The sequence below is a fragment of the Archocentrus centrarchus genome, unplaced genomic scaffold (assembly GCF_007364275.1).
Source record: "Archocentrus centrarchus isolate MPI-CPG fArcCen1 unplaced genomic scaffold, fArcCen1 scaffold_58_ctg1, whole genome shotgun sequence".
In the NCBI taxonomy this organism is placed as follows: domain Eukaryota; kingdom Metazoa; phylum Chordata; class Actinopteri; order Cichliformes; family Cichlidae; genus Archocentrus; species Archocentrus centrarchus.
In genome coordinates, this window is record NW_022060279.1 from 898,062 (window position 1) to 923,102 (window position 25,041).

General features: G+C 42.4%; 1 protein-coding gene across 2 annotated transcripts in view; it reads left to right on the forward strand.

Annotated features, from left to right (window-relative positions):
- LOC115777595 (calcium-binding mitochondrial carrier protein SCaMC-3-like) overlaps positions 1 to 24,022 on the forward strand; it is a 33,658-nt gene extending 9,636 nt beyond the window's left edge. The window contains exons 4-11 of one of the 2 annotated variants that reach the window (XM_030725504.1): positions 12,337 to 12,448; positions 12,697 to 12,855; positions 16,173 to 16,325; positions 16,523 to 16,636; positions 20,076 to 20,243; positions 20,978 to 21,128; positions 21,256 to 21,487; positions 21,539 to 24,022. In XM_030725504.1, the coding sequence (XP_030581364.1) occupies positions 12,337 to 12,448; positions 12,697 to 12,855; positions 16,173 to 16,325; positions 16,523 to 16,636; positions 20,076 to 20,243; positions 20,978 to 21,128; positions 21,256 to 21,437 (1,039 nt within the window). In that variant the 3' untranslated portion in view covers positions 21,438 to 21,487; positions 21,539 to 24,022. The remainder of the gene's footprint in view (positions 1 to 12,336; positions 12,449 to 12,696; positions 12,856 to 16,172; positions 16,326 to 16,522; positions 16,637 to 20,075; positions 20,244 to 20,977; positions 21,129 to 21,255; positions 21,488 to 21,538) is intronic. The other variant, XM_030725505.1, reaches the window with a different exon arrangement.
- The last annotated feature ends 1,019 nt before the right edge of the window (positions 24,023 to 25,041 follow it).

Genomic DNA, 25,041 nt, shown 5'->3' on the forward strand with positions numbered 1-25,041 from the left:
ACACCTTGGCACAGGGTAGGTGGACCCGGGGCCCGCGGCGACAGCACCCTGCAGCACTGCAGTACCCGAGATCAGCGCCACCGCCCCACTGCAGAGGGTAGCCTGCTCAGCACCAGACACCCATTCACTCGACAATAGACATAAACAAGAGACAAGACAAACTGGCCTGACTTGGAAATACATTACCCGGTCCACCCCAACTACCCCACAATGAGCTGATCAGTAGGAACCAGAGAGAATCAAATTGATCCAGTTGGTTTTTAGAAGAAGCAGACATTCTCTCTAAACTGTGATCTGTTAATACATTTCTATATTGAGAAACACACAGTTTATTTTTTGATTTCCAGTTCATGAGGGTAGTTTTCTTAGTGATACATACAGTGTATCACAAAAGTGAGTACACCCCTCACATGTCTGCATATATTTAGTAATCTAATGTAACAAAAGTATATCTTTTGTTAGATTCACCTCATTGTCATTGTCTGCACAAGGCACACAACAAAATGATTGTTCCGGATCACTCATCCAGAGACGAGCATCTGCGGTCATGCAGCCAGAGACCGGCGCTACCGTTAGGCAATGTGGTTTAAGTGTCTTACCCAAGGACACAACGCAGGGACAGGGACTCGAACCTGCAACCTTCCGGCTGCAAGGCGAGCGCCTACCCACTGTGGCACTGCCACGAATTGTGGGACAGCACTGACTAAATGACACTTTGACACAATGTAAAGTAGTCTGTGTGCAGCTTATATAACAGTCTTCATGTAGAGCAACAATTCATCTTTAAGATCCTCACAGAGTTCTTTGCCATGTTGGAACTTTCAGTGACCAGTATGAGAGAGTGTGAGAGCTGTACTACAGAACTGAACACACCTGCTCCCTGTGCACACCTGAGACCTGGTAACACTAATGAGTCACATGACATTTTAGAGGGGAAATGACAAGCAGTGCTCTATTTGGACATTTACGGGTGTAGTCTCTTAGGGGTGTACTCACTTTTGTTGCCGGTGGTTTGGACATTGATGGCTGTATATTGAGTTATTTTGAGGGAAGAATAAATTTACACTGTTATATAAGCTGCACACAGACTACTTTTCATTGTGTCAAAGTGTCATTTTGTCAGTGTTGTCCCATGAAAAGATATACTTAAATATCTGCAGACATGTGAGGGGTGTACTCACTTTTGTGATACACTGTAAGGCAGTAAGAACTATGTGTGATATATTTGCCTCCATCACTAATTCACTGAGGTCACCTAAAATACATAGTCTGGGGGAAGCTGGGACATGACAGCTAAACCATGTGGATAGGTCTTCACATATCCTCTGCCAGAACTTCTGAACAGCCATACAAGACCACAGAGCATGCATATAGTTTTCCTTCAAATTGCTTGTACAGTAAACATATGTTTGAGTGTGTAAGGCTCATTTGGAACATCCTTTATCCAGTATAGTGCGTTATATGGAGAATTTTATATTGTATAAGTTGTCATTTGGGACTTCTAGTCATTTTGAAGATATTTAAACATATTTCTGTCCAGACGTTTTGATCCAGGCTGACAGAAAGATCACACTCCCACTTTGTAATTGGGAGGGAAACTGAATCATCAGTTTTTAGTAATAATTTATATAATTTTGATAACAATTTAGGGGTACAGAGGTTTAGAAATTCTGTTATCCATGGAGGTATTTCTAAATTCAGTTGACTGAGATTAACTGTTCCCTGCTGGATGGACTTCAGTTGCTGATATTCAAGAAATTTACTTTTGCCAATTCCATATTTTGATATAAGTTCTTGGAATGTAATAAAGTTTCCATCTTGGATAATGTGTTCTAAATTATTTATACCCTCATCATGCCATAACAGAAGATTCAGTATTTTCTTTTTCTGGTAAATATCTGGAGTGTTCCAGTGGGTGTTAGTTTACATGGGTTAAGTAAAGACTTGGTTATTTTTTTTTAAATTCCCACCAGGCTGTCAGAGAGGTGGTAAAACTAAGGCTTTTAAATCAGTTATTATGCTTAACACTGGGGCTAATGAAAGGTAGCTCTGAGATTTTTACTTTCCCACAAAGTGCCTGTTCTAGTTCCAGCCATGGGCTGTCTAATGAGTTTGATTTGATCCACTTTGAAATGTACTGCAATCTACTGCCTAAGAAATAGTAATGAAAGTCTGGTAGTTCTAGACCGCCCTGTAGCCTTTTTCACTCATAAAAGCAGATGAGCTATACTGTCCCCTGCTTTTATTTGATTCATTGACTTACTGTATTTAAAATTCAGGAAATACCTGTGAAAAAGTTCTTATTGTGTTTCAAAACCCATCCATGTCCATGACTTCTCATTCTGGCCACACAGTTGTAAGAAACTGTTACTGACTGAATTTGGGGATATTTTTCTCAGTGGAAGTTTTAAAAAGTGCTCTATGGCTAAGCACTTAAGAATTGGGGACAATAACAACTTAGGTTTGAAGGTTTCATTGTTATTTTTTACTGATAAGATAAAGCTTGTCTGTGTCGCACTAAAGAAGATCTTACTTGACTCTTCAGGACCTCTGACGTTATCAACTAAAAACAGCAGATGGTTGAAATCTTTTGCTTCTGCAAACTTGACCAAAGTCCTGTAACTGAGTCTGATTGTGTGCTATAATGGCTCATTTATGCTCACTGCATTAGTAGCTTTGTGTGCTGATTTTTTGCACATTTGTCACACATATTTTGGATCAAACAAATTTTAATATTAGACTAACATAACCTGAGTAAATCCAAAATGCCTGTACAGGCAGACTTTTGCACACAGTCTTGCCTCAAGCGCTTCTCTTCTGAAAATAGCAGCCACAGTAAAGGCAAGTGTAACCACCTAAGTTACTTATAGAGAAATCTCACCTCAGGATTTTCCTTCCAAGACTTAAGGTAAGGAAGCTTAATTGATTTGGGCCAGAAGGTTCGGCCACAGGAAGGAGGTGTGAAAAGAATGAGACTCGAACACAGGTTATGGTTTTGAAAAGTTGCCGGCTTGTGTATTTTAAAGAAAACATATTGTAACAAATAAAATAAATTTTAAATAAAAGTTTCTCTTCGGTACCAGTAATCTTATTTTACAATCACAGTCACTTTCAAAATTTTCCCGGGTGCACCCTTCTAAATTCACAACTTAGGCTTTAGTTCAAAACAAAACCATTCCAATAACAAATATCACACTGCTTCGATCTCACCAGCTGTATGCAACAGAACCTTATTTTGGAGGGGTGTTTCCAATCTGTCCATACCAGGTCCGCCTCCTGCCTGTGGGAGTGTGCTGGGTCTGTAGAAGTCCTTAAAGCGTCTAGAAGTCCAGGGGAACGTCAGTGTATGTGTGTGTGTGTGAAAGAGGACAGCAGGTGCAGAATGGTGTGGCAGAGATCCTTGTCGCAGCTGGCCTACCGCACTGTGCAGGGCAGCACGGGAAGAAGTTGTCTGGTTCGTCTGTGGGATTGGCTCGCCATCACATCACAAATAAAACAAATCAAGGAAAAGAAAAAAAAACCTGACCTGTCAACGACAGCGTCATGAAGTACAATGAGTTTTCATTAACCACAATTCACAATTTGTTAGCAAAAGTAACATTAACCATGTATACAATTTAAAATGAATTAGTGCAAAATGCAATAACCGTAGCATGGGTTTTAACTGTTTCCTCAGGCTCAAAAGATTAAATATTTACAATCTCAATCACATTCTTAATAAAAAACAGAACTTACTATTGTAAACCTTTTTCTTTGATAAATTTTAAAATACTTTACTCACACTGAACTCAAAAATTGCAAATAAGCCAGGAACAAGTAAAATAATTTGCTCACCGATCTCACGAGAGGACAGCGCAACACAAAATGGCGCCGCCTCCGACCTCTGACTCTCTACAACCAGAAATACAGAGGGAACCGATCGAGTTAACATTCGTGAGCTCAATGCATCACTCCAGCAGTTTATATGCACAAAATCATGCTTAGCATTGGTAACGTTGCTAACTACTTACTATATATCGCTTTTTGTGCTCTTTTTTCAATGAATCTCCGTCTCCCTTTTCCTTAACAGCTCGCTCAGCATCGGAGTCGCAGCCGGAAAGACAGAGGAAAGCCCGCCCCCCGCGAAGGAAGTGGTGGGCGGGGCAATGCGCCACTAGGCAGCAGCCCATTGGCTAAAGCGATGCATGTGTTTTTTTCCTTTCAGCTACTGATTATAACAAAAATCGACCATAAATAAAACATAACTGTTAAACCAAAAGCATTTTTAGTGTTTATGAGGGTCAAGGGCATTTTTTATTAAAGCCCTATTTAAATGTGGGTTACACCCTCCCCACTTTGATGGTATGCACGTCCCTGTGCATTCGAATGGTTAAGCTGTTGCATAGAGTTTGCAATAGCTTCATTTAGGCTATTAAACACTGCATTAACAACATGCAGTAAGGGGTTACCTAATGTTGAATACTGCAACCTTTCTGGTCTCTGATGTGACCTTTGAGATCGACGAGGGACGTCTTGAGTTTCTTGAGAGCTAAGTGATGAACCAGATGAACTAGGTTGCTCAACAATAACTGTTTCCTGTTCACTGAGACACTCTGACAGTGTCACATTTCCATTTGGCAGAACTTGTTCACTAGTCTGCTGGTTTTCCTCCATAGGATCCTCAACTTGAATATCATGTTCCACAGATCCAGGTTCAGGTAAGCTTACACCATTAGGTGAGTTTTCACATTCCTTGATCTTCTCCGTTTGTTTGTCTCTGTCTGTTGGACTGTCACATTCGGTAGGATTGTCACATTCGGTAGGATTGTCACATTCGGTAGGATTGTCACATTCGGTGTTAGGGAATCGTTCAGTTAAGTTGACATGTTCGGTGGGTACAACAAGAGTTGGCGACATTTCAGGTGGTTTGGCAGAAGGAAAAGAGGACACGGGTATCCAGGTAGGTATCGGTGAGTACTCTGACTCTGATTCATAGTCACTCTCACCCTCCTCGACAACAGTTTGCCTTGTCTTGCGCTTAGTCTGCGGCTTCTGGGAACTCCTTTCTGTTAGATCTGCGGTGGGTACAAAATTGCAAGGGAGAAGCAAGTCTCGGTGTAGTGTTCGGACTGGTCTCTCTTTCCCTTCCGGTTTAACTGCATAGACCGGTAGTTCACCTGCTTTCTTCAGGACCACATGAACATCATTCTCCCATCTGTTTGCCAGCTTATGCTTTCCTCTCAGTCTGACATTACGAACGAGGACTCTGTCACCCACTTCGAGAGTTGAGTCAACCACTTGTTTGTCGAAGCGTGTTTTATTATGCTCAGCGTTCTTTTGTGCGTTTGAGGTTGCAATCTTAAAACTTTCCTCCAATCTATGCTTCAGATCACTGACATACTGTGAGTGTGACTTCTTCTGAGCATTAACAGGCAAGCCAAATACTAGGTCAATGGGGAGCCTTGGCTGCCTTCCAAACATGAGTTCATACGGTGAATAGCCTGTCACGTCATTCTTGGTACAGTTATATGCATGTACTAGAGGTTTTACATACTCTTTCCAATGCAACTTTTCATTGTCACTTAGAGTACCAAGCATTTGGAGAAGTGTCCTATTGAACCTTTCAACAGGATTGGCTCTGGGGTGATACGGTGTTGTGCGTATCTTTTTCATGCCAGTGATCCCGCATAGTTCACTTATTGTCTTTGATTCAAAATCTGGGCCTTGATCACTTAAGAGTTTGTCTGGGACACCATAATGAACAATAAAGTTCTCCCAGAGAGCTTTTGCAACAGTACGGGCGCGCTGGTTTGGTGTAGGGACAGCCACTGCAAACTTAGTGAAGTGATCAGTAATAACTAGTACATCTTTTGTGTTAGACTGGTCTGGTTCAATAGATAGATAATCCATACAGACTAACTCAAGGGGCCTACTTGCCTGAATGTTCACAAGAGGGGCTGCCCTTTCAGGTCTACACTTCCGGCGGACACAACGCTCACATGTACTGATCATTTTCTCAACTGATACCTGCATCTTTGGCCAATAGAACCTGGTCCGGACTAAATCGATAGTACGGTCAACTCCCAGGTGCCCCATGTTGTTATGGAGGTGTTGGAAAACCATGGGTCTCAGCTCCTCAGGTAACACAAGTTGAAAGGAGATATCTGGACCATTTTGTCGTCTGCGATAGAGAACTCCGTTTTGAAGTTCAAAACGATTGAGTTCACGCAGTAGCAGAGGTAGCTCGGGTAGTTCTGTTCTAAGACTGGAAGGTGGAGTCTGACCAGTTTCTAACTGAGTGATTACAGCATCAAGAGCAGGGTCTAACCTCTGCTTCCATCTGAGTTCCTCCTCTGTAATAGGTGGGACAAGAGGAAGACCACCTGAGTATTCCTCCTCAAAAGTGTCAGGGACAGCTGTAGCATGTAGCGCTAAAGACTCAACTAGAGCGAAACTTGGACAGGTGTGTGACTCTGAACCATGGCTTACAGTTGTAACGGTGTGCCTGTCACAGATAGCCTGTATGATTTCTCTAGGGACTGTTTCAGTCTCATCACTACTAAGGTGAGTAAGAGCAAATTGTCGGATTCTTTCAGTTTCTTTCTGTGAAATGGGGTCATCACCTGGACTGCCATGAGACCGACGAGATAATGCATCCGCATCTACGTTTTGCTTACCAGCCCTGTATTGGAGTTGGAATGAAAAAGTGGACAGAGCTGACAGCCAACGGTAACTCGTCGCGTCTAGCTTTGCAGATGTTAAGATGTACGTCAGCGGATTACTGTCAGTCACTACCGTAAAAGTTGTACCGTACAGGTAGTCTGAGAACTTTTCAGTAACGGCCCACTTAAGGGCCAAGAATTCCAACTTGTGGGCTGGATATTTCATTTCGCTTTTTGAAAGTCCTCTGCTAGCGAATGCTATGGCCCTCAACTGTCCATCCTGAAGCTGGTACAAAGCTGCACCAAGGCCAATGGTACTAGCATCGGTATGGAGGATATACGGGAGTTTGGGGTCTGCAAAGCCCAACACTGGGGCTGAGGTAAGTTTGCAAATGATCTGTTCAAATGCTTCTTGGCACTTTGGAGTCCATCTCTGGCCAAACGGTTCTTTCGGGTTGTGGTATACAGAGCTTTGTTGCTTGGGGGACTTTGCCTTCCCCTTTTTTAATGGTGGATAACCAGCGGTTAGTTCATTCAACGGCCTTACAATGTTGGAGTAGCCCTGGATAAATCGCCGGTAATACCCAGCAAAACCCAAAAACGACCTTAGCTCCTTAAGGGTGGTAGGAATGGGCCAGGTTGTTAGGGCTTTGATTTTCTCTGTATCTGTTTCAACACCACGCTCTGATACTATATGGCCGAGATACTTAACAGAGTTCTGGAAAAATTTACATTTCTCAGGTGCCAATTTCAACCCAAACCCTTTTAACCTCAACAAGACTCTTTTCAGGCGCTGCTCATGCTCTTCGAGGGATGACGAGAAAATAATGAGATCGTCAATAAAGACGAGGACTTCCTTGAGGTTCAGCGGACCCATACACCTCTCCATGAGTCTTTGAAATGTGGAGGGTGCATTGGTAATCCCTTGGGGCATCCTATTAAACTCCCAGAACCCCAAGGGACACACAAAGGCTGTTTTCTGTTTGTCTGACTCTGACATTTCGATCTGGTAGTATCCCGACTTGAGATCCAGGACCGAGAACCATTTTGATCCTGCCAGAGCCGAGAATGCTTCCTCCAGATTGGGGAGTGCGTATGCATCTTTTATGGTCTGGAGGTTTAGCCTCCTGTAATCGATGCATAAACGAACTGACCCATCCTTCTTTCTGACAACTACGATTGGAGATGCAAACGGGGATTCAGATTCCCGTATTACCCCTGCATCGAGTAGTTCTTGGAGGTGTTTTCTTACAGCCTCCACATCATGGGGATGTATTGGTCGGGGTCTGGATTTGAATGGGGTCTCATCACTGAGCTTTATGTGATGCTGTACTTTGTCTGTGTGCCCAAAATCCAGCTCATGCTGTGAAAACACTTCAGGCATTGAATTGAGCAATTTTGTGACACGTTCTTTCCACTCAGCAGACAATTTACTTCCAAACTCAAAATGAATATTTCCAGATTGAGTAGGACCTTTTGGCTGATCTGCAGGGTTTGACACCTCTGTTTGCTCTTTATGAAGGATTCGGGTTACGGCATTAATGTCGGCTAGCACACGGCCTGAAGGGACAACAATGTCGTGATCTGTCTCATTTTTTACAACAACTGGCAGTTTACAAGGCTGCTTTTCTGGTAGGTTTACAAGACCAGTCAACACAAGCAGACCACTGGGTAAGGAAGAGTCTGATGACTGTTCAATAACCGCACACTTCTCTGTGCTGGCACTGGGAATGTACGCTGAGGCTTCCAAAACTGCTGTCTGTCCTGCTCCCACTATAGTTGGATGTTTAGCTTTATATCTTGCACACCCAAGACTGCAATTACTGAATGTTTTCTGGCGCATCTCAAGAATTTTGAGGAGTGCTCGATAACCATAAGGGACCGGCTGAAAGCTTGCTCTGGATTCATGAAAGTCAGTATAAAGCGTGTCTAAAGTGTTTGTGCCTATCAGCACTTGCGCTTGTGCTTCAGCTCGCAAAGGAGGAATGACTAATGCCAGTGTGTTGACACTGATGTCTGAACCCACAAATTCCTTTGGGAAAGTGATGGAGAGTTCTATATAGCCTAAATAAGGGACAGCTTGGCCATTAGCGCCCTCTACATCTAGGAGATCACCCAGTGGTTTTATAGGTAAGTCGGAGAGGTGCTGTTCATAAAACCTCTGAGGTACTGTCGTCACTTGCGATCCTGTATCTAAAAGACAGCTCACCTCTTTATCAGCAATAATGACAATAGCAGAGGTTCTGGATCCCACCAACCCCTTTGGAAGGTTAACAGACTGTGGTTTTGACTCAGCTTTCTTTAGAGAGACCTCTCGTGGTTTGGGACGAGAATTGTTTCCTGAAGCCCCCACTTGTCCCGCACTGGAGGCTGGGATCAGTTTAAATGGGATGCATCACTGGCTCTGTTTAAAAGTTCCCAACTGGCTTGTTTTTCTTTCAACAGTTTTCTCTTTGTCGCAACTAAGGACGGGTTTGGTTCATTTTCGCACGAAGAGGCAATGTGGCCATCCTCACCACAGTGAAAGCAATACCAAGGACGGGGTTTTGCATTGGTTTTGGCAAGGCTCTGTGTGGCTGAAGCCTTCTTCCCCATGGGACGGGCTTCGACTTTGGAATTAGTTGTCTGACACTTTGGTTTCCTATTTTCCGTTTTCCAACTGTTCAGCTGCGCACTCAAATCAGCTATTTGTTTCTGTAACACATCAAAGTCTGATTTATTGGTGCTCACTGTTTGTGTGTTTGACATGACCCGCTGCTTTGGATTACTTGAAGCAGGTTTGTTCTGACCAAGGTGTTGTCTCATACGGCTGACTTTTGCCGCTTGCTTATCTTCTTCGGTTCGTAAAAGCAAAAGTAGTTCTGAAAAAGAAGGTGGACTCTCTTTTTTTTGTCCTAACTGGAGGTCGTTGATAAGACTGTCCTCCCAGCAGCCTCGAAGGAACTGCCTTAACAACTGCTTGTCAAACTCTGATGCCCTGACACCCCCACGCCGCATGGCTTTTGTCAGACCACCATGTAATCTGTGCAAATAGGCAGATGGTCCTTCCCCTTCATTCTGAAGTGTGTTCATAAATCGTGCGAAGAGCTCATCGCCATCTTCGACAGCTCCATAAGCAGAATCTAGCACTTTCAGGTACTCAGAGGGTTTGGCATGTGGGCCTAAATGCTTGGGAATGTCTGCAGCAGGCGGTAAAAGGCTGTCAAGTATTCTCTGTGTGCAGTTTAGGTCAGGAACCGCTGGGTCACTCATGAGAACTTCAACACTGGTGCGCCATGTATCATAATCTGCTTCATTTTGTGGGCGGGGAATGCGTCCGGAGAAGGCTCTACACCTACTTGGCATGGGTGAGTGTGAAGGCACTTCATTACTGCGCACTACGTGTTCAACCACAACTCGCTGAACACTTGGTGGATTAAGATCAAGTGTGGGATGGAGTTGTGTTGGTAAGTTAAGATCGGTCAGGTTTTGGTTTGAGGCTGGGGTCGGATCATCACATTGTGAAGAATCAGCAGGGGGTTTATTTGGGGAACAGTCACCCTGTGTATGTGAGCCTGTTTCACTGCTACTAGCCGGGGCAGAAACTGGCAGCTGAGAGGATTGAGAGGACACAGTTAGATTGGCTAACCCCTCTTTGAGCACATCCTCCAGCGAGTGTCCACTCAGACTGGCCATCTCAGATAGATGTTTCATATATGTCCTAGTGACATTCCGCACATTTGCTTCGTACACCTCAGATAAACTCTTAATTTCAAATGTGATTTCAGGCTGAGCAGAGCAGTGGACAGTAAGTGGCAAAAGGGGATTTAAGGTATTCATGGCACTGACATGACTGAACTCAGCTATCATCTGCTGATGAAACTCAGAATGCGGATCATCGATACAGATGTGGCGGTTAACTGACCCGTGTTTTGAAAGGTAAGTTGCTACTTCTTCATCAAGTTCACTGTTGGTAAGTCCACTTATGATTACTGAGTTAGGGATTTTAACTGACTCTTTAACTACAATTTCCATTTTACCAGATTTTGGCTTGACTGTTTATTTCTGAAATGTTTAACAAAATGAGTCTCATGCAGTTCACAATATCTCCTCCTGGCTGGCTGGCTCGCCAATTGTAACCACCTAAGTTACTTATAGAGAAATCTCACCTCAGGATTTTCCTTCCAAGACTTAAGGTAAGGAAGCTTAATTGATTTGGGCCAGAAGGTTCGGCCACAGGAAGGAGGTGTGAAAAGAATGAGACTCGAACACAGGTTATGGTTTTGAAAAGTTGCCGGCTTGTGTATTTTAAAGAAAATATATTGTAACAAATAAAATAAATTTTAAATAAAAGTTTCTCTTCGGTACCAGTAATCTTATTTTACAATCACAGTCACTTTCAAAATTTTCCCGGGTGCACCCTTCTAAATTCACAACTTAGGCTTTAGTTCAAAACAAAACCATTCCAATAACAAATATCACACTGCTTCGATCTCACCAGCTGTATGCAACAGAACCTTATTTTGGAGGGGTGTTTCCAATCTGTCCATACCAGGTCCGCTTCCTGCCTGTGGGAGTGTGCTGGGTCTGTAGAAGTCCTTAAAGCGTCTAGAAGTCCAGGGGAACGTCAGTGTATGTGTGTGTGTGTGAAAGAGGACAGCAGGTGCAGAATGGTGTGGCAGAGATCCTTGTCGCAGCTGGCCTACCGCACTGTGCAGGGCAGCACGGGAAGAAGTTGTCTGGTTCGTCTGTGGGATTGGCTCGCCATCACATCACAAATAAAACAAATCAAGGAAAAGAAAAAAAAACCTGACCTGTCAACGACAGCGTCATGAAGTACAATGAGTTTTCATTAACCACAATTCACAATTTGTTAGCAAAAGTAACATTAACCATGTATACAATTTAAAATGAATTAGTGCAAAATGCAATAACCGTAGCATGGGTTTTAACTGTTTCCTCAGGCTCAAAAGATTAAATATTTACAATCTCAATCACATTCTTAATAAAAAACAGAACTTACTATTGTAAACCTTTTTCTTTGATAAATTTTAAAATACTTTACTCACACTGAACTCAAAAATTGCAAATAAGCCAGGAACAAGTAAAATAATTTGCTCACCGATCTCACGAGAGGACAGCGCAACACAAAATGGCGCCGCCTCCGACCTCTGACTCTCTACAACCAGAAATACAGAGAGAACCGATCGAGTTAACATTCGTGAGCTCAATGCATCACTCCAGCAGTTTATATGCACAAAATCATGCTTAGCATTGGTAACGTTGCTAACTACTTACTATATATCGCTTTTTGTGCTCTTTTTTCAATGAATCTCCGTCTCCCTTTTCCTTAACAGCTCGCTCAGCATCGGAGTCGCAGCCGGAAAGACAGAGGAAAGCCCGCCCCCCGCGAAGGAAGTGGTGGGCGGGGCAATGCGCCACTAGGCAGCAGCCCATTGGCTAAAGCGATGCATGTGTTTTTTTCCTTTCAGCTACTGATTATAACAAAAATCGACCATAAATAAAACATAACTGTTAAACCAAAAGCATTTTTAGTGTTTATGAGGGTCAAGGGCATTTTTTATTAAAGCCCTATTTAAATGTGGGTTACACAAGCACACAAGGTGCAGCTGCTGTAATGGTGCTGGAAGAGATGGGATTTTGTTGTCCAGTGCTGTTTGGGCAGGAATGGGCCCTAACTCTCTCTCTCCCCCAGCATGGACAGGGATGGCACCATGACTATTGACTGGAATGAATGGCGTGATCACTTCCTCTTTAACCCTTTGCACAACATGGAGGAGATTGTCCACCACTGGAAGCACTCACATGTGAGCCAATGGTTTCTTTTACTTGTAATAAATATTAATATTAACATCCTGACAGTATTTATAGTTTCATGCTAATGATAACACAAGCAGCACTATTTGACAAGGCATAACTAAGCTGAACTATGAAATACCGTTTTCATCCATTCTGCAGCAGATGCAGGTTCTGTGATCTTTAGTTTTGGCAAGTAGAACAAGCAAACTCAAGGGTCAACCAAGAAACAGCTTTGGCCTTTCCAATGTTGTTTTAGATGATTGACATTGGGGAACACTTGACAGTGCCTGATGAGTTTTCAGAGCAGGAGCGGCAATCGGGTTTGGTGTGGAGGCAGCTGGTTGCTGGAGCTATGGCCGGGGCGGTGTCCCGGACAGGAACGGCTCCACTGGACCGTCTCAAAGTCTTCCTGCAGGTGGGTCTTCTCGCTGTCCTACCACCAATACAAGTTTACTGTATACAACCCTCAAAAGAACCACAGACACATATCAGTGGACCTCTTGCAGAGTGCCTTTCAAGGAGCTCTGTGTAACTTCCATAAAACCAATGTTATTATTGACATACCCAGTCATTAAAAGTCCCATGTTCTTAAAATCCACTGAGCACTGCATACACACTTATAAAGCTTGTAGTTGCACTAAACTGTACTCTGAATCTTAAAAATAAAAGTCATTCAGACATGAAGTGGTTTTCTGCCTTTTATTATGGCACAATTTTTCATTACAAGTGTGGCAGCAGGTGCAGGAGCTTGAAGTGTGTCTGTCCTCTGCTCATACTGGTGACAGGTAGCCACGACCTCTGTGTGTCTGAGTTGTAATGATGGTACCCTGTCAGGATCAAACTGCATTTCATAAGCTGGTTTCCCTAAAACAAGAGCATAAAGGTTTTGTTTGCATTAGCTAAGTTTCAGCAGCTCTGCAGCCTGGAGCATGTAACAGACGTGTACCTGAAGTGTAACGATAGCATCCAGTCAGGATCACACTGTGGCATTTCAGAAGCTGTTTAAAAAAGCATAAATATTTTCATTGATTCTAGCTATGCTGCCATGCAGCTGCAGCCAAGATAAGCACCACATATAAGGTAACATGCAACAACTCTACAACATGTAAACAGTTAAATGACTTACCAAGTATAACAATGATCACATGTACACATTTCCTGAAATATTGTCTAAGGTGAGCAAGATAAACAGGATTTGTTTTGCTTCTTAGCAAAGTAGAGCAATTCATACATTACTGCCAATACAGAAAATATTTTTGTGCTTTTATTACCTTTGGAGTGGTTTAGGTCATACTTGTCAAAGAGAAGCTTTAGAGTCAGTTTTGGAGGTTCATCTTCGTCCTCTGTACTGCTCCTATGTGGAGTTCCACAGGGTTCTGTAATGGGATGAGCTGCCCCTCATGTTAGGTCACCTCCACTCTGCATGTTTTTTAAAATATGTCTTAAAACTCATTTTATTCTTTGTCTTTCAAGCAGGAGTGAGAGCTATTTAGGCTATTGTATTATATTCCTGTGATCTCTTATATTTTTGTCATTTGTTAGATATAAGTATTGATGTCTGTGTGTGTGTATGCACGTGTGTGCACATGTCTGTGTGTGCGGAGACTAGAGAGTTCATAGAGCTCATCTTGGAGGTGCAGATGTGTTTGGTACAACAGTGCATTCAGATCCTGATCCTAATTGTAAAAGCAGACAAGACAAGAAAAACAAAAAGTAAACTGCAGTATTAACAGCTGCAACAGTTTAACAAAGTGAATGTAATGTAGCACACAAGTTTCACACTGACATTCATACGCTGCACTGATATTATCTAGCGGAAATGGAATAATGTCATGTACCACTGTGGCAGGCAGAGGACCCACATGCAGGGCACCTGAGGCTTTACTTAAAATGTAAGCTTTATTAGTGGATGTAGGAGGAGCTGGTCAGGAACCAGCAGCACAAACAAACTCCAAAACAAAACATAACGTGATTTGGCTTACTGTGACTACTTGACATGAACCACGATGCACACAGAAAGGACATAAACAACGACCTGACAAGGAACTAACAAGAACACAGACATTATATACACACTGGGTAATGAGACAATGGGAAACAGCTGAGAGGGAAAACAGGTGAACTCAATCACACTAATGAGACCAGAGGGAAGCAAAACTAAACCCAAAGCACAAGGACCAGAACATACCAAAATAAAACAGGAAGTGGAAACACCGACCAGGACTAAGACACAAGAACTTGACTGAAGGACAGAGGGTAAACATTAACCACAAAAATAACCCACAACCAAAACATAAGCCAGGAATCAAACCAGGAACCTAACCTAAGAAAACAACATAACACATAAAACTGAATATCAAAAAACAAACACAAAGCGCTGGGTCAACAGCCCAGGACCCTGACCAATAAACCACATGATGGGAAATTTGGGTAGGTGGTTGGTATGTGGCCTGGGGAAGCAGCTCGAGGGAGATCATCTGGTGGCCTGTGGTGCCTGGCTGGGCGCAAGGCAAAGAGGAGACATGGCCCCACCCTCCTGTAGGCCCCACCCACAGGAGGTGTTGTAGGGGTTGGGTGCAATATGTGTTGGGTGGTGGCCAAGGGTGGAGGCCCTGGTGGACTGATCCCCGGCTATCAAGACTGGCTATCGGGACATGGAATGTCACCTCTCTGGTGGTTAAGGAGCCTGAGCTAGTGCGTGAGGTTGAGTGATACCACCAAGATATAGTCAGGCTCACCTCAACGCATGGCCTGGGCTCTGGACCCAGTCTCCTGGAGAGGGGCTGGACTCTGTTCCAGTCTGGAGTTGCCCTCGGTGAGAGGCGGTGAGCTGGGGTGGGTATTCTTGTATCCCCTTAGCTTACTGCCTGTACGGTGGAGTTCTCACCATGGCTGAGAGGGTTGCTTCCCTGCCCCTTTGGGTTGGGTGAATGGGTCCTGACTGTTGTTTGCATTTATGCACCAAATGACAGTTCAGAGTACCCACCCTTCTTGGAGTCGCTGTGCGAGGTGCTCCATCCAGTGACTCCATCGTCCGACTGGGAGACTTCAATGTTTACAGAGGCAATGACAGTGAGACCTGGAGGGGCGTGATTGGGAGGCACGGCCTGCCCGATCTGAACCCAAATGGTGTCTTGTTACTGAACTTCTGTGCAAACCACAGTTTGTCCATTACAAACACCATGTTCAAACATGAGGATGTCCACAAGTGCACCAGGACACCCTAGGTCACAGTAATATAACTGATTTTGTAATCATATGTTCCGGACACTCAGGTGAAGAGAGGAGCTGAGCTGTCAACTGATCACCAGCTGGTGGTGAGTTGGATCAGGTGGCGGGGGAGGATGCTGGACAGACATGATGCACCTAAACATTGATTACATTGATCAGGTGGAATTAAATACAGGTTCAGATGAGTGCTCATTTCTTACTTCAGAAAATTTGTAGCTGGCACAAGTATACAAAGCAAAGATGTTAACTCTGGTCCAAATCAGCAAACAAGAATGAATCTTTAGTATTACCTCATCACAGGAGAAAAACATCAGAACATTTTAATTGATGCAACATCTAGATCTACAGAGGTAATACTTTGTATTTTACTTTTTCTCATTTACCCAGCTGGGGTTGGATATGAACACTAACCATCTTTGTGTTACAACAGTGTTTTTGTTTTCATCTTTAAATATAAGCACAGGTGAAAATCAACTTACCTGTCAGTATTTGGGTGTGCAGGTACACGGCTCCACGGCTCGAGAGATTAATCTGTGGTTCGGCCTGAGGGGGATGGTGCAGGAGGGAGGTGTCTCTTCACTCTGGAGGGGAAATGGTATTAACATCCTCAAAATTGCCCCTGAATCTGCCATTAAGTTTATGGCCTATGAACAGGTCAGTTTACCCAATCAATCAATGAGAAAGTGGAAATATTTCTTCTGTTCTGCGTTTACTTAACTCATGGTAGAAAGAGTAGTAATTGTAAACTGGTTTACACTGGGAAAACATGATGTCCACTCTTCTGTGCCCTCTTGAAATCTTCCATTGCTTGTGCTTTCCTCTCCTCCTGCTCCTCACTCTTCCTACTCCAGATCAAATGGCTGATCCGAGATAATAAAGAGGGGGGCAATTTAAGGGTGCAAGAGAGGTTCATTGCTGGCTCTCTGGCAGGAGCTACTGCCCAGACTATCATCTATCCAATGGAGGTGAGTTTGAAATTTGTGTTGATTTATCAATCATTTCCTCCTGAAGTGTCTTTAATGTTTCTCCTGATGATGTGGATCACCAGCCTCTTTTATTAGCTGCCTAGCCTCACTTTAATTCTGGACAAATCAAAGTGAGGCTGGGGAGGAATGAGTAGTGCCTGCGTAAAGTCAATTACAGTAACAGACATGAGCAGACGAGAGTGTGTATTTAATGTTCCAAGTTCCAAGTCAACACTACATTTAATTCACTTCTAGACTTGGTTTTTCTCAAAATGTATGTAACCTTTAAATTCACAATAAGGGGCGATACAGCACTGGGGAATACATTCCATTAGTGTAGATTTGAAAGTGCTGTTACTAAATTTAAGCAAGTAATTCTTCCTTTGTTATTTTGTTCAAGAAAAACAAATTCACAGCCTTCCCACAGAAATATCATTAAGTACAGCGACTTAAATAACTTCTGTTTATTTACACTGTCTCCTTTTGATCTCTCCAAACTAGCTTCAGTAATTAAGTCCTCCAATTCCAGTTCCTTCCAGTTTTACATCCTCACTGTGTATAACTTTGGATACTGTGGCTCCTCTGAAAAGGAAAGCTTCAAATCAGAAGTGCCTGACTCCGTGGTATAATTCACAAACGCACAGCTTAAAGCAGATAACCCGAAAGCTGGAGAGGGAATGGCGTCTCACTAAATTAGAAGATGCTCATTTAGCCTGGAAAAAGAGTTTGTTGCTCTATAAAAAAGCCCTCCGTAAAGCTAGGACATCTTACTATTCATCATTAATTGAAGAAAATAAGAACAACCCCAGGTTTGTTTTCAGCACTGTAGCCAGGCTGACAAAGAGTCAGAGCTCTGTAGAGCCGAGTATTCCTTTCACGTTAACTAGTAGTGACTTCATGGATTTCTTTACAAATAAAATTTTAGACATTAGAGAAAAAATTATTCATAACCATCTCAAAGATTGATCTTCATGTTCGGCTGCTTTCAGCACTGCTGGTATTTGTTTAGACTCTTTGCTCCAGTTGATCTTTCAGAGTTAACTTCAATAGTTACTTCCTCCAAACCAGCAACATGTTTATTAGATCCCATTCCTACTAGACTGTTCAAAGAAGTCTTTCCAATTATTGATGCTTCAATCTTAAATATGATCAATCAGTCTTTATTAGTTGGCTATGTACCACAGGCCTTCAAGGTGGCTGTAATTAAACCTCTACTTAAAAAGCCATCACTTGACCCAGCTGCCTTAGCTAATTATAGGCCAATCTCCAACCTTCCTTTTCTCTCAAAGACTCTTGAAAGAGTAGTTGTAAAACAGCTAACTGATCATCTGCAGAGGAACGGTTTATTTGAAGAGTTTCAGTCAGGTTTCAGAATTCATCACAGTACAGAAACAGCATTAGTGAAGGTTACCAATGATCTTCTTACAGCCTCTGACAGTGGACTCATCTCTGTTCTTGTCCTGTTGGACCTCAGTGCAGCTTTGATACTGTTGACCATAACATTTTATTACAGAGATTAGAGCATACTATAGGTATTAAAGGTACTGTACTGCAGTGGTTTGAATCATATTTATCTCATAGACTCCAATTTGTTCATGTAAATGGGGAGTCTTCTTCACACACTAAGGTTAATTATGGAGTTCCACAGGGTTCTGTGCTAGGACCAATTTTATTTACATTATACATGCTTCCCTTAGGCAGTATTATTAGAAAGCACTGCATCAATTTTCATTGTTATGCAGATGATACTCAGCTTTACCTATCAATGAAGCCAGATGACACACATCAATTAGTTAAACTGCAGGAATGTCTTAAAGATATTAAGGCCTGGATGACCTCTAATTTCCTGCTTCTAAATTCAGATAAAACTGAAGTTCTTGTTCTCGGCCCCACAAATCTTAGAAACATGGTGTCTAACCAGATACTTACTCTGGATGGCATTACTTTGGCCTCCAGTAACACTGTGAGAAATCTTGGAGTCATTTTTGACCAGGATATGTCCTTCAATGCACATATTAAACAAATATGTAGGACCGCTTTTTGCATTTGCGCAATATTTCTAAAATTAGAAACATCCTTTCTCAGAGTGATGCTGAAAAGCTCATTCATGCATTTATTACTTCTAGGCCGGACTATTGTAATTCATTATTATCAGGCTGTCCTAAAAGCTCCCTGAAAAGCCTTCAGCTGATCCAAAATGCTGCAGCTAGAGTACTGACAGGGACTAGAAAGAGAGAGCAGATTTCTCCCATATTGGCTTCTCTTCATTGGCTCCCTGTTAAATCTAGAATAGAATTTAAAATCCTTCTCCTCACCTACAAGGTCTTGAATAATCAGGCTCCATCTTATCTCAAAGACCTCATAGTCCCATATCACCCCAACAGAGCACTTCGCTCTCAGCCTGCTGGCTTACTTGTGGTTCCTAGGATACTTAAGAGTAGAATGGGAGGCAGAGCCTTCAGCTTTCAGGCCCCTCTTCTGTGGAACCAGCTCCCAGCTTGGATTCAGGAGACAGACACCCTCTCTATTTTTAAGATTAGGCTTAAAACTTTCCTTTTTGATCAAGCTTATAGTTAGGGCTGGATCAGGTGACCCTGAAACATCCCTTAGTTATGCTAGGCCTAATCTGCTGGGGGGTGGGGGGGGGGTCCCATAATGCACTGAGAGTTTCTTATCATTCACCTCTTTTTACTCTGTTTATACCCCAGTCTGCATTCAATCACTAGTTATTATTTAGGTGACTGTTGTTGTGAATTTGTGCTAACTATAAAGAATTCAATTCAATTCTTTGTGGATGATGAACCCATGAGGTGACTGACCTTCCTAGAGATTAATTTTGGTTTTGCCAAAATTAAGATTGAGAAAATTAAATGAATATAATGAAGTGACTTTGTCTCTGACACTGGTGAAGTTTTTGAAACTTAAGAGAAAAATATTGGTGTGTGTTATTAGCATTTTTTAGTCTGCTGCTACTGTAAATAAAAACTGCATCAGTAGTCGAAAATGGAAGGATTAGAAAGTGTCCACTGAAGAAAACAAAGACCAGTTCTGCCTTCTTTGTCTCACTGAAAAAGAATCTCTTGCTACTATTTCCATTCGTGGGGTGGCTGTAGCTCAGGAGGTAGAGCAGGTCACCTAATGATCGAAAGGTCAGTGGTTCGATTCCTGGCTACTCCAGGCTGCATGTCAATGTATCCTTGGGCAAGATACTTAACCCCAAGTTGCTCTCTGATGCAAGCGTTGGAGTATGAATGTTAGAAAATATAAGCACTTAGCTTACTTAATCATGGAAGTGCTCATATCAATGGGTAATTGTAAGCATGTTGTATACGTTATTTGAGTGCTCAGACAGAGTAGAAAACCGCTATATAAGATCTAGTCACTCATGTTATTACATTTGAATTTGTCTATTTTTTCTCCTGTTCTCTATGCTTGATAGGTGCTGAAAACTCGCCTTACATTAAGGAACACAGGACAGTACTCAGGTATGGTTGACTGTGCCGGACAGATTCTGAAGACAGAAGGCATCCGAGCATTCTACAGGGGATACCTGCCTAATACAATGGGCATCATTCCATATGCTGGCATCGACTTGGCTGTGTATGAGGTACATATGGCTTTGTCTACACTCTCTGTGTATTCATTTGTGAATTTTTAAATAAGTGATGGTTAAAGAGTGAGTACTCCAGAGCAACAGAATCATAAGGTTTGTTGATTTCTTTAGAAAAATGGGGAATAAAAGTGAATTTTAGGGTTTTTTTTAGACTACTGGGGAATTCACAGCCAGTCTACTAAAAGAAGTTTTGGAGTTGGAGGAAAAGCTTATTTTTGACCGGGCTCACAGGGCACTGAGGAAGCGTCCAGGAGATGATGAGCCTCCAAGTCATCTGATCCTAAGGATCTACCACGGACATGTCTTTGACTCCATCTTTCGCAAGATTACTTGTAAGAGAAAACTATCTTTTCAGGGGCAGCGGATTCAAATATTTAGAGACCTCATCAGGAAGTGGCCAAAGCTAGAGCGGCTTTCACCCCAGCCTGGAGGCTGCTCTGGGATAAACCCGGAGTCACTTAAATGACCCTTCTTCCCAATTCTGAACTTCAGCAGATCATCTTAAATATGTCCGCATGCCTAAATGCATTAAGTTTCTGCCATATGACTGGCTGATTAGATATTTGCATTAATGAGCAGGTGAAGGGTGTACCTTACAAAGTGGGTGTCAGTGTATATGTTTCAGTTAATTTCTCATGTGTCTTTTGCTCTTCCTTCTTATAATTTTAATTTTCACTGCTCTCCTTTATTAGTTTCTTAACGTGTTTCACTGATCATGCTCAATTAAGACCCTGAAGAATGCCTGGCTCCAGAGGTACTGTGTCAATTCAGCAGACCCAGGAGTTTTGGTCCTGCTGGGGTGTGGTACTGTCTCCAGCACCTGTGGCCAGCTGGCATCATATCCCCTCGCTCTGATCCGGACTCGCATGCAGGCACAGGGTGAGATGTGCTGTAAATTATAGATTTTATGCACTTTAAATGAACCAAATCATTGGAATGATTTAGTAACAGACCTTTTCCATATATGAGCTTCTGTAACTTCCATTGTTCTCCTTCTTTCTTTCAGCTATCACTGAGGGCAAACCCAAGCTGACCATGGTGGGTCAGTTCAAATACATCATATCTCACGAAGGTGTGCCAGGCCTGTACCGAGGCATCACACCCAACTTCCTCAAAGTAATTCCTGCTGTCAGCATCTCCTATGTGGTGTACGAGCACATGAAGAAGGTCCTTGGAGTGGTTTACTAGACTGTGACGAACTGTGACAAACACAAAGGGCAGTGAAGGCAAAGACACTTTATGCCTGTTAGAAGAAGAATTAAGCTTCTCAGGCCTCTGAAGAGAGACAATGAGTGGGATCATTGCACAGATGCTGTAAACTTTTGTTAACACTGTCAGATTCAAGGAAATAATCATTTGTTGATTTTGGAGAGGCTAATGATAGCTACTCTACCACTATTATGTTACATATAAGATCAAAAAGTTCTTGGGAATTAAAATTCTTACCTGACTTTCGTTTGGCTTGCCTGCCATTCAAAAGTATCTCCTGTTTAACCAGATGGCCTCCAAAGCAACTGCTATTTTTAGATTATTCCATAGAGATCCCATTCCACCTGTTGTACTTGTGCTTCTGCAGCGTGCGGCCGATCACAGTTCAAATTAATCCAAACAGTGTTTCTCCAACCCGACTGTTGCAGGAAGGCACCTTTGATGAGTGGTGCACGTGGTGAGTGAAGGCTGTGTTTGATGTGACCAAAAAGGATTCAGTGGCATGTTGGCACGCAACATTTCAGGTTGTTTGATCTGAGTGTTCTCCGTCTCCATCAAGTGCCTCAGGACATTACAGTGGAATTCCACTTTTACATTGTTGCTCATTGATTGTGTACTGTGAATGGCAGAAAATGATACTTACCTTTTTGCACAGGTCTTATCCCAGAACTTTTGCCTCACATCTCACACATAGTACAGGCAACACATTGACTTCAAGGATATTTGTGACACAAGCAACATTTTGGGTTGGTTTAAAGGAATCAGTAAATCAATATGAGCACTGATTTGTCTGATGATGCTTGAGGGAGGGTCATAAAATGCTACAAAATAAGTTGGAAAAAAGTCAGTTTCAAAATTCTGTTGCAACAAACTTGAGTTAAACAACTGAGTTACCTTGGTCACATTATACATGAATACAGAAGCACTGTGTGCATTTGACCACCACAGTGAGTTGCAGCATGACTTAGTTGTGCATTGCTGCAAACTTGTGCAAACCTTTAACTGTTTTGCTGCTAGTTGTTTGCTGGAGACAAAAATTAATGTTTAAGCTGCATTTTTTTCATGTAGTGAAAATGTGGATGTGAACACTGTCCATAAAACTTGGCTTTATGGTTTATGCTCCAGTTCCTGTAAGTTTCCAACAGGAGCATGATGTGTATATATATATACTGCTAAAATCTTGAAAGGAATGTATGCCACCTCATTATGTATGACAACTAGGCTATGCTCCAAAATAGAAAACGTATTAAATGTTTGAACTAAGAAAGTGCACAATTTTAAGACAAATATTAGCTCATTTTCAATTTGATGGCCACAACACAACAGAAGGCTGGAAAAGTAAGTGGTACTATAAAGAACATTTTTCAACTATTTAGGTTAATTGGCAGCAGTAACATGATTGGGTATAAAAAGAGCATCTTGGAGAGACAGAGTTCCTCAGATGTAAAGAGGCCAGAGGTTCACTAATCTGTAAAAACTATGGCCACAAATTGTGGAAATTTTTCAGAAAGATGTTCTTCAACATACAATTACTTTAAATGTCTCAACATCTACCATACTTCATATCCTCAAAAGATTCTGGAAACCCAGAGAAATTTCTGCGCACAAGAGTCGAGGCCAAAAATTAATATTGGATACTTGTGACCTTTGGACCCTCAGGAGCAGTGCATAAAAACGGCAGGCATGACTCTGTAATGGAAATCACTGCATGGGCTCAGGAACGCTTCCAGAAATCATTGTCTGTGAACACAGTCAGTCATTCTAGCCACCAATGCAGGTTAAAACTCAATCACACAAAGAAGAAGTCATATGTGAACATGATCCAAAATGTTGTATTCTTCTCTGGGTAAGAGCTCATTTAAAAAGACTAAACAGACTGGTCTGTGGTCAGACAAATCAAAATGTTGTGATGTTGTGTCCTCCAGACTAAGGAGGAGATGGATCGTCCAGATCATTATGAGGGCTCATTTCAAAAGCCTGCAGCTCTGATAACATGAGGGTGCATTAGTACCTATGGAATTGGTAGTTTTCACATCTGGAAAGGCACCATCAATGCTGACAGGTCTATACAGCTTTTAGAGCAACACAGGCTCCCATCCAGAATGTATTTTTAAGGGAAGGCTTTGCATATTTCAGAAAGACGATGCTAAACTGCATTTCAACAGCATGGCTTCACGGTAGTGCTAAATTGGCCTGTCTGCAGTCCAGGCCATTCACCAGCTGAAAACACTGGCTCATTGTGAAACCAAAAATATGACAAAGAAGACTCAGGACTGTTGACTAATAATCCTTCATCAGACAAGAATGGGACATCATTCTTTTCCCAAAAGTCCAGCAACTGGTCTCCTCATTTCCCAGATATCGACAGCCTGTTGTTAAAAGAAGAGTGGATGCTACACAGTGGTAAACATGGCCACGTCCCACCTTTAAGATGTGTTCCTGCCATCAAATTCAAAATGAACTCTTACTTTTCTTAAATTTGTACATTTACAGTTACGATTTTCTGTTGTGAATAAATACATTTTCTATATGTGAATAAAAAAATGGGTTATTAGTTTTGCAAATCATTGCGGTCTGTTTTCATTTACATTTTACACAGCATCCCGACTTTTTGTGAATTGGGGTTGTATATTGGATACCCAACTGGACATCAGTAGAACTTTACAGCTGGTATTCACATAACAGACTGCATGTATGCGGTTATGTATTCTAACCGTAACCTTAGCCCTAAGTGGTTGGCTGGTATAGTGTTGAATTTTAAGAGGTTAAGTCCTGCAAGTTATGAGTTGGGGGCACGTGTGTTCCAGCACATCCCAGTGAACACAAGTTAATGGGTTGCCTCTCCATGTTTCAGAAATCATCCACCGCAGTCATCTGGCCGCAACAATTTTCTATTGTTATTCTCCCACATTCAAAAAGCTGGTCAGGAAAACCAATTGTTCCCTCAGAGATGTCATTGTTGGGTGGGCATTTGGATTATTTGGGTGGGTGCTAACAAATGAGTGTCTTTATTAATTGTGTCTGCAACCAGGATTAAGGTTTAATCTTTTTCTAGCAAGATATTTTTAAGATGAATACAGTAACAGCAGTGTGGCTCATAGATGGATCAGAGGCCATCATCTCTTAAAACAAAAATTTGAAGGATTTGTATGTTGACATAGATGAAAATCATAGATGAGTAAATGTTGCTTTTGGTCTTATTTTCAAGTTTGCCTAAATGAACTCAAGTTTAGGACAGATCAGAAAGCCTAGTGGATTTTAAATCCAGTTAAGCAGAGTTTACACATCAGAGTCCAAAAATACAGAAGCACTTCTAGAGGTTGGCTCGGCCAAGGGGCTACAAAGAGGGAGCAAAACAGTGCTGGGGGTCGGCCAGGCAACCAACAGAGGTTGCTGGCCAGATGGCCAGTGGCAGAGACAGAGCAGCTCTGGGAGCCGGCCGGGTGGCCAGCGGCCGTGACGAATCAGCTGTGGTGGCTTGGTAGGACACTGGCCACAGCTGAGGAGAAGAGACCCCTCTGGAAGCTTGGCTGGTGACTGGTGCTACAGGTGACCTGGTGCTACCATAAACACTGTAAACATG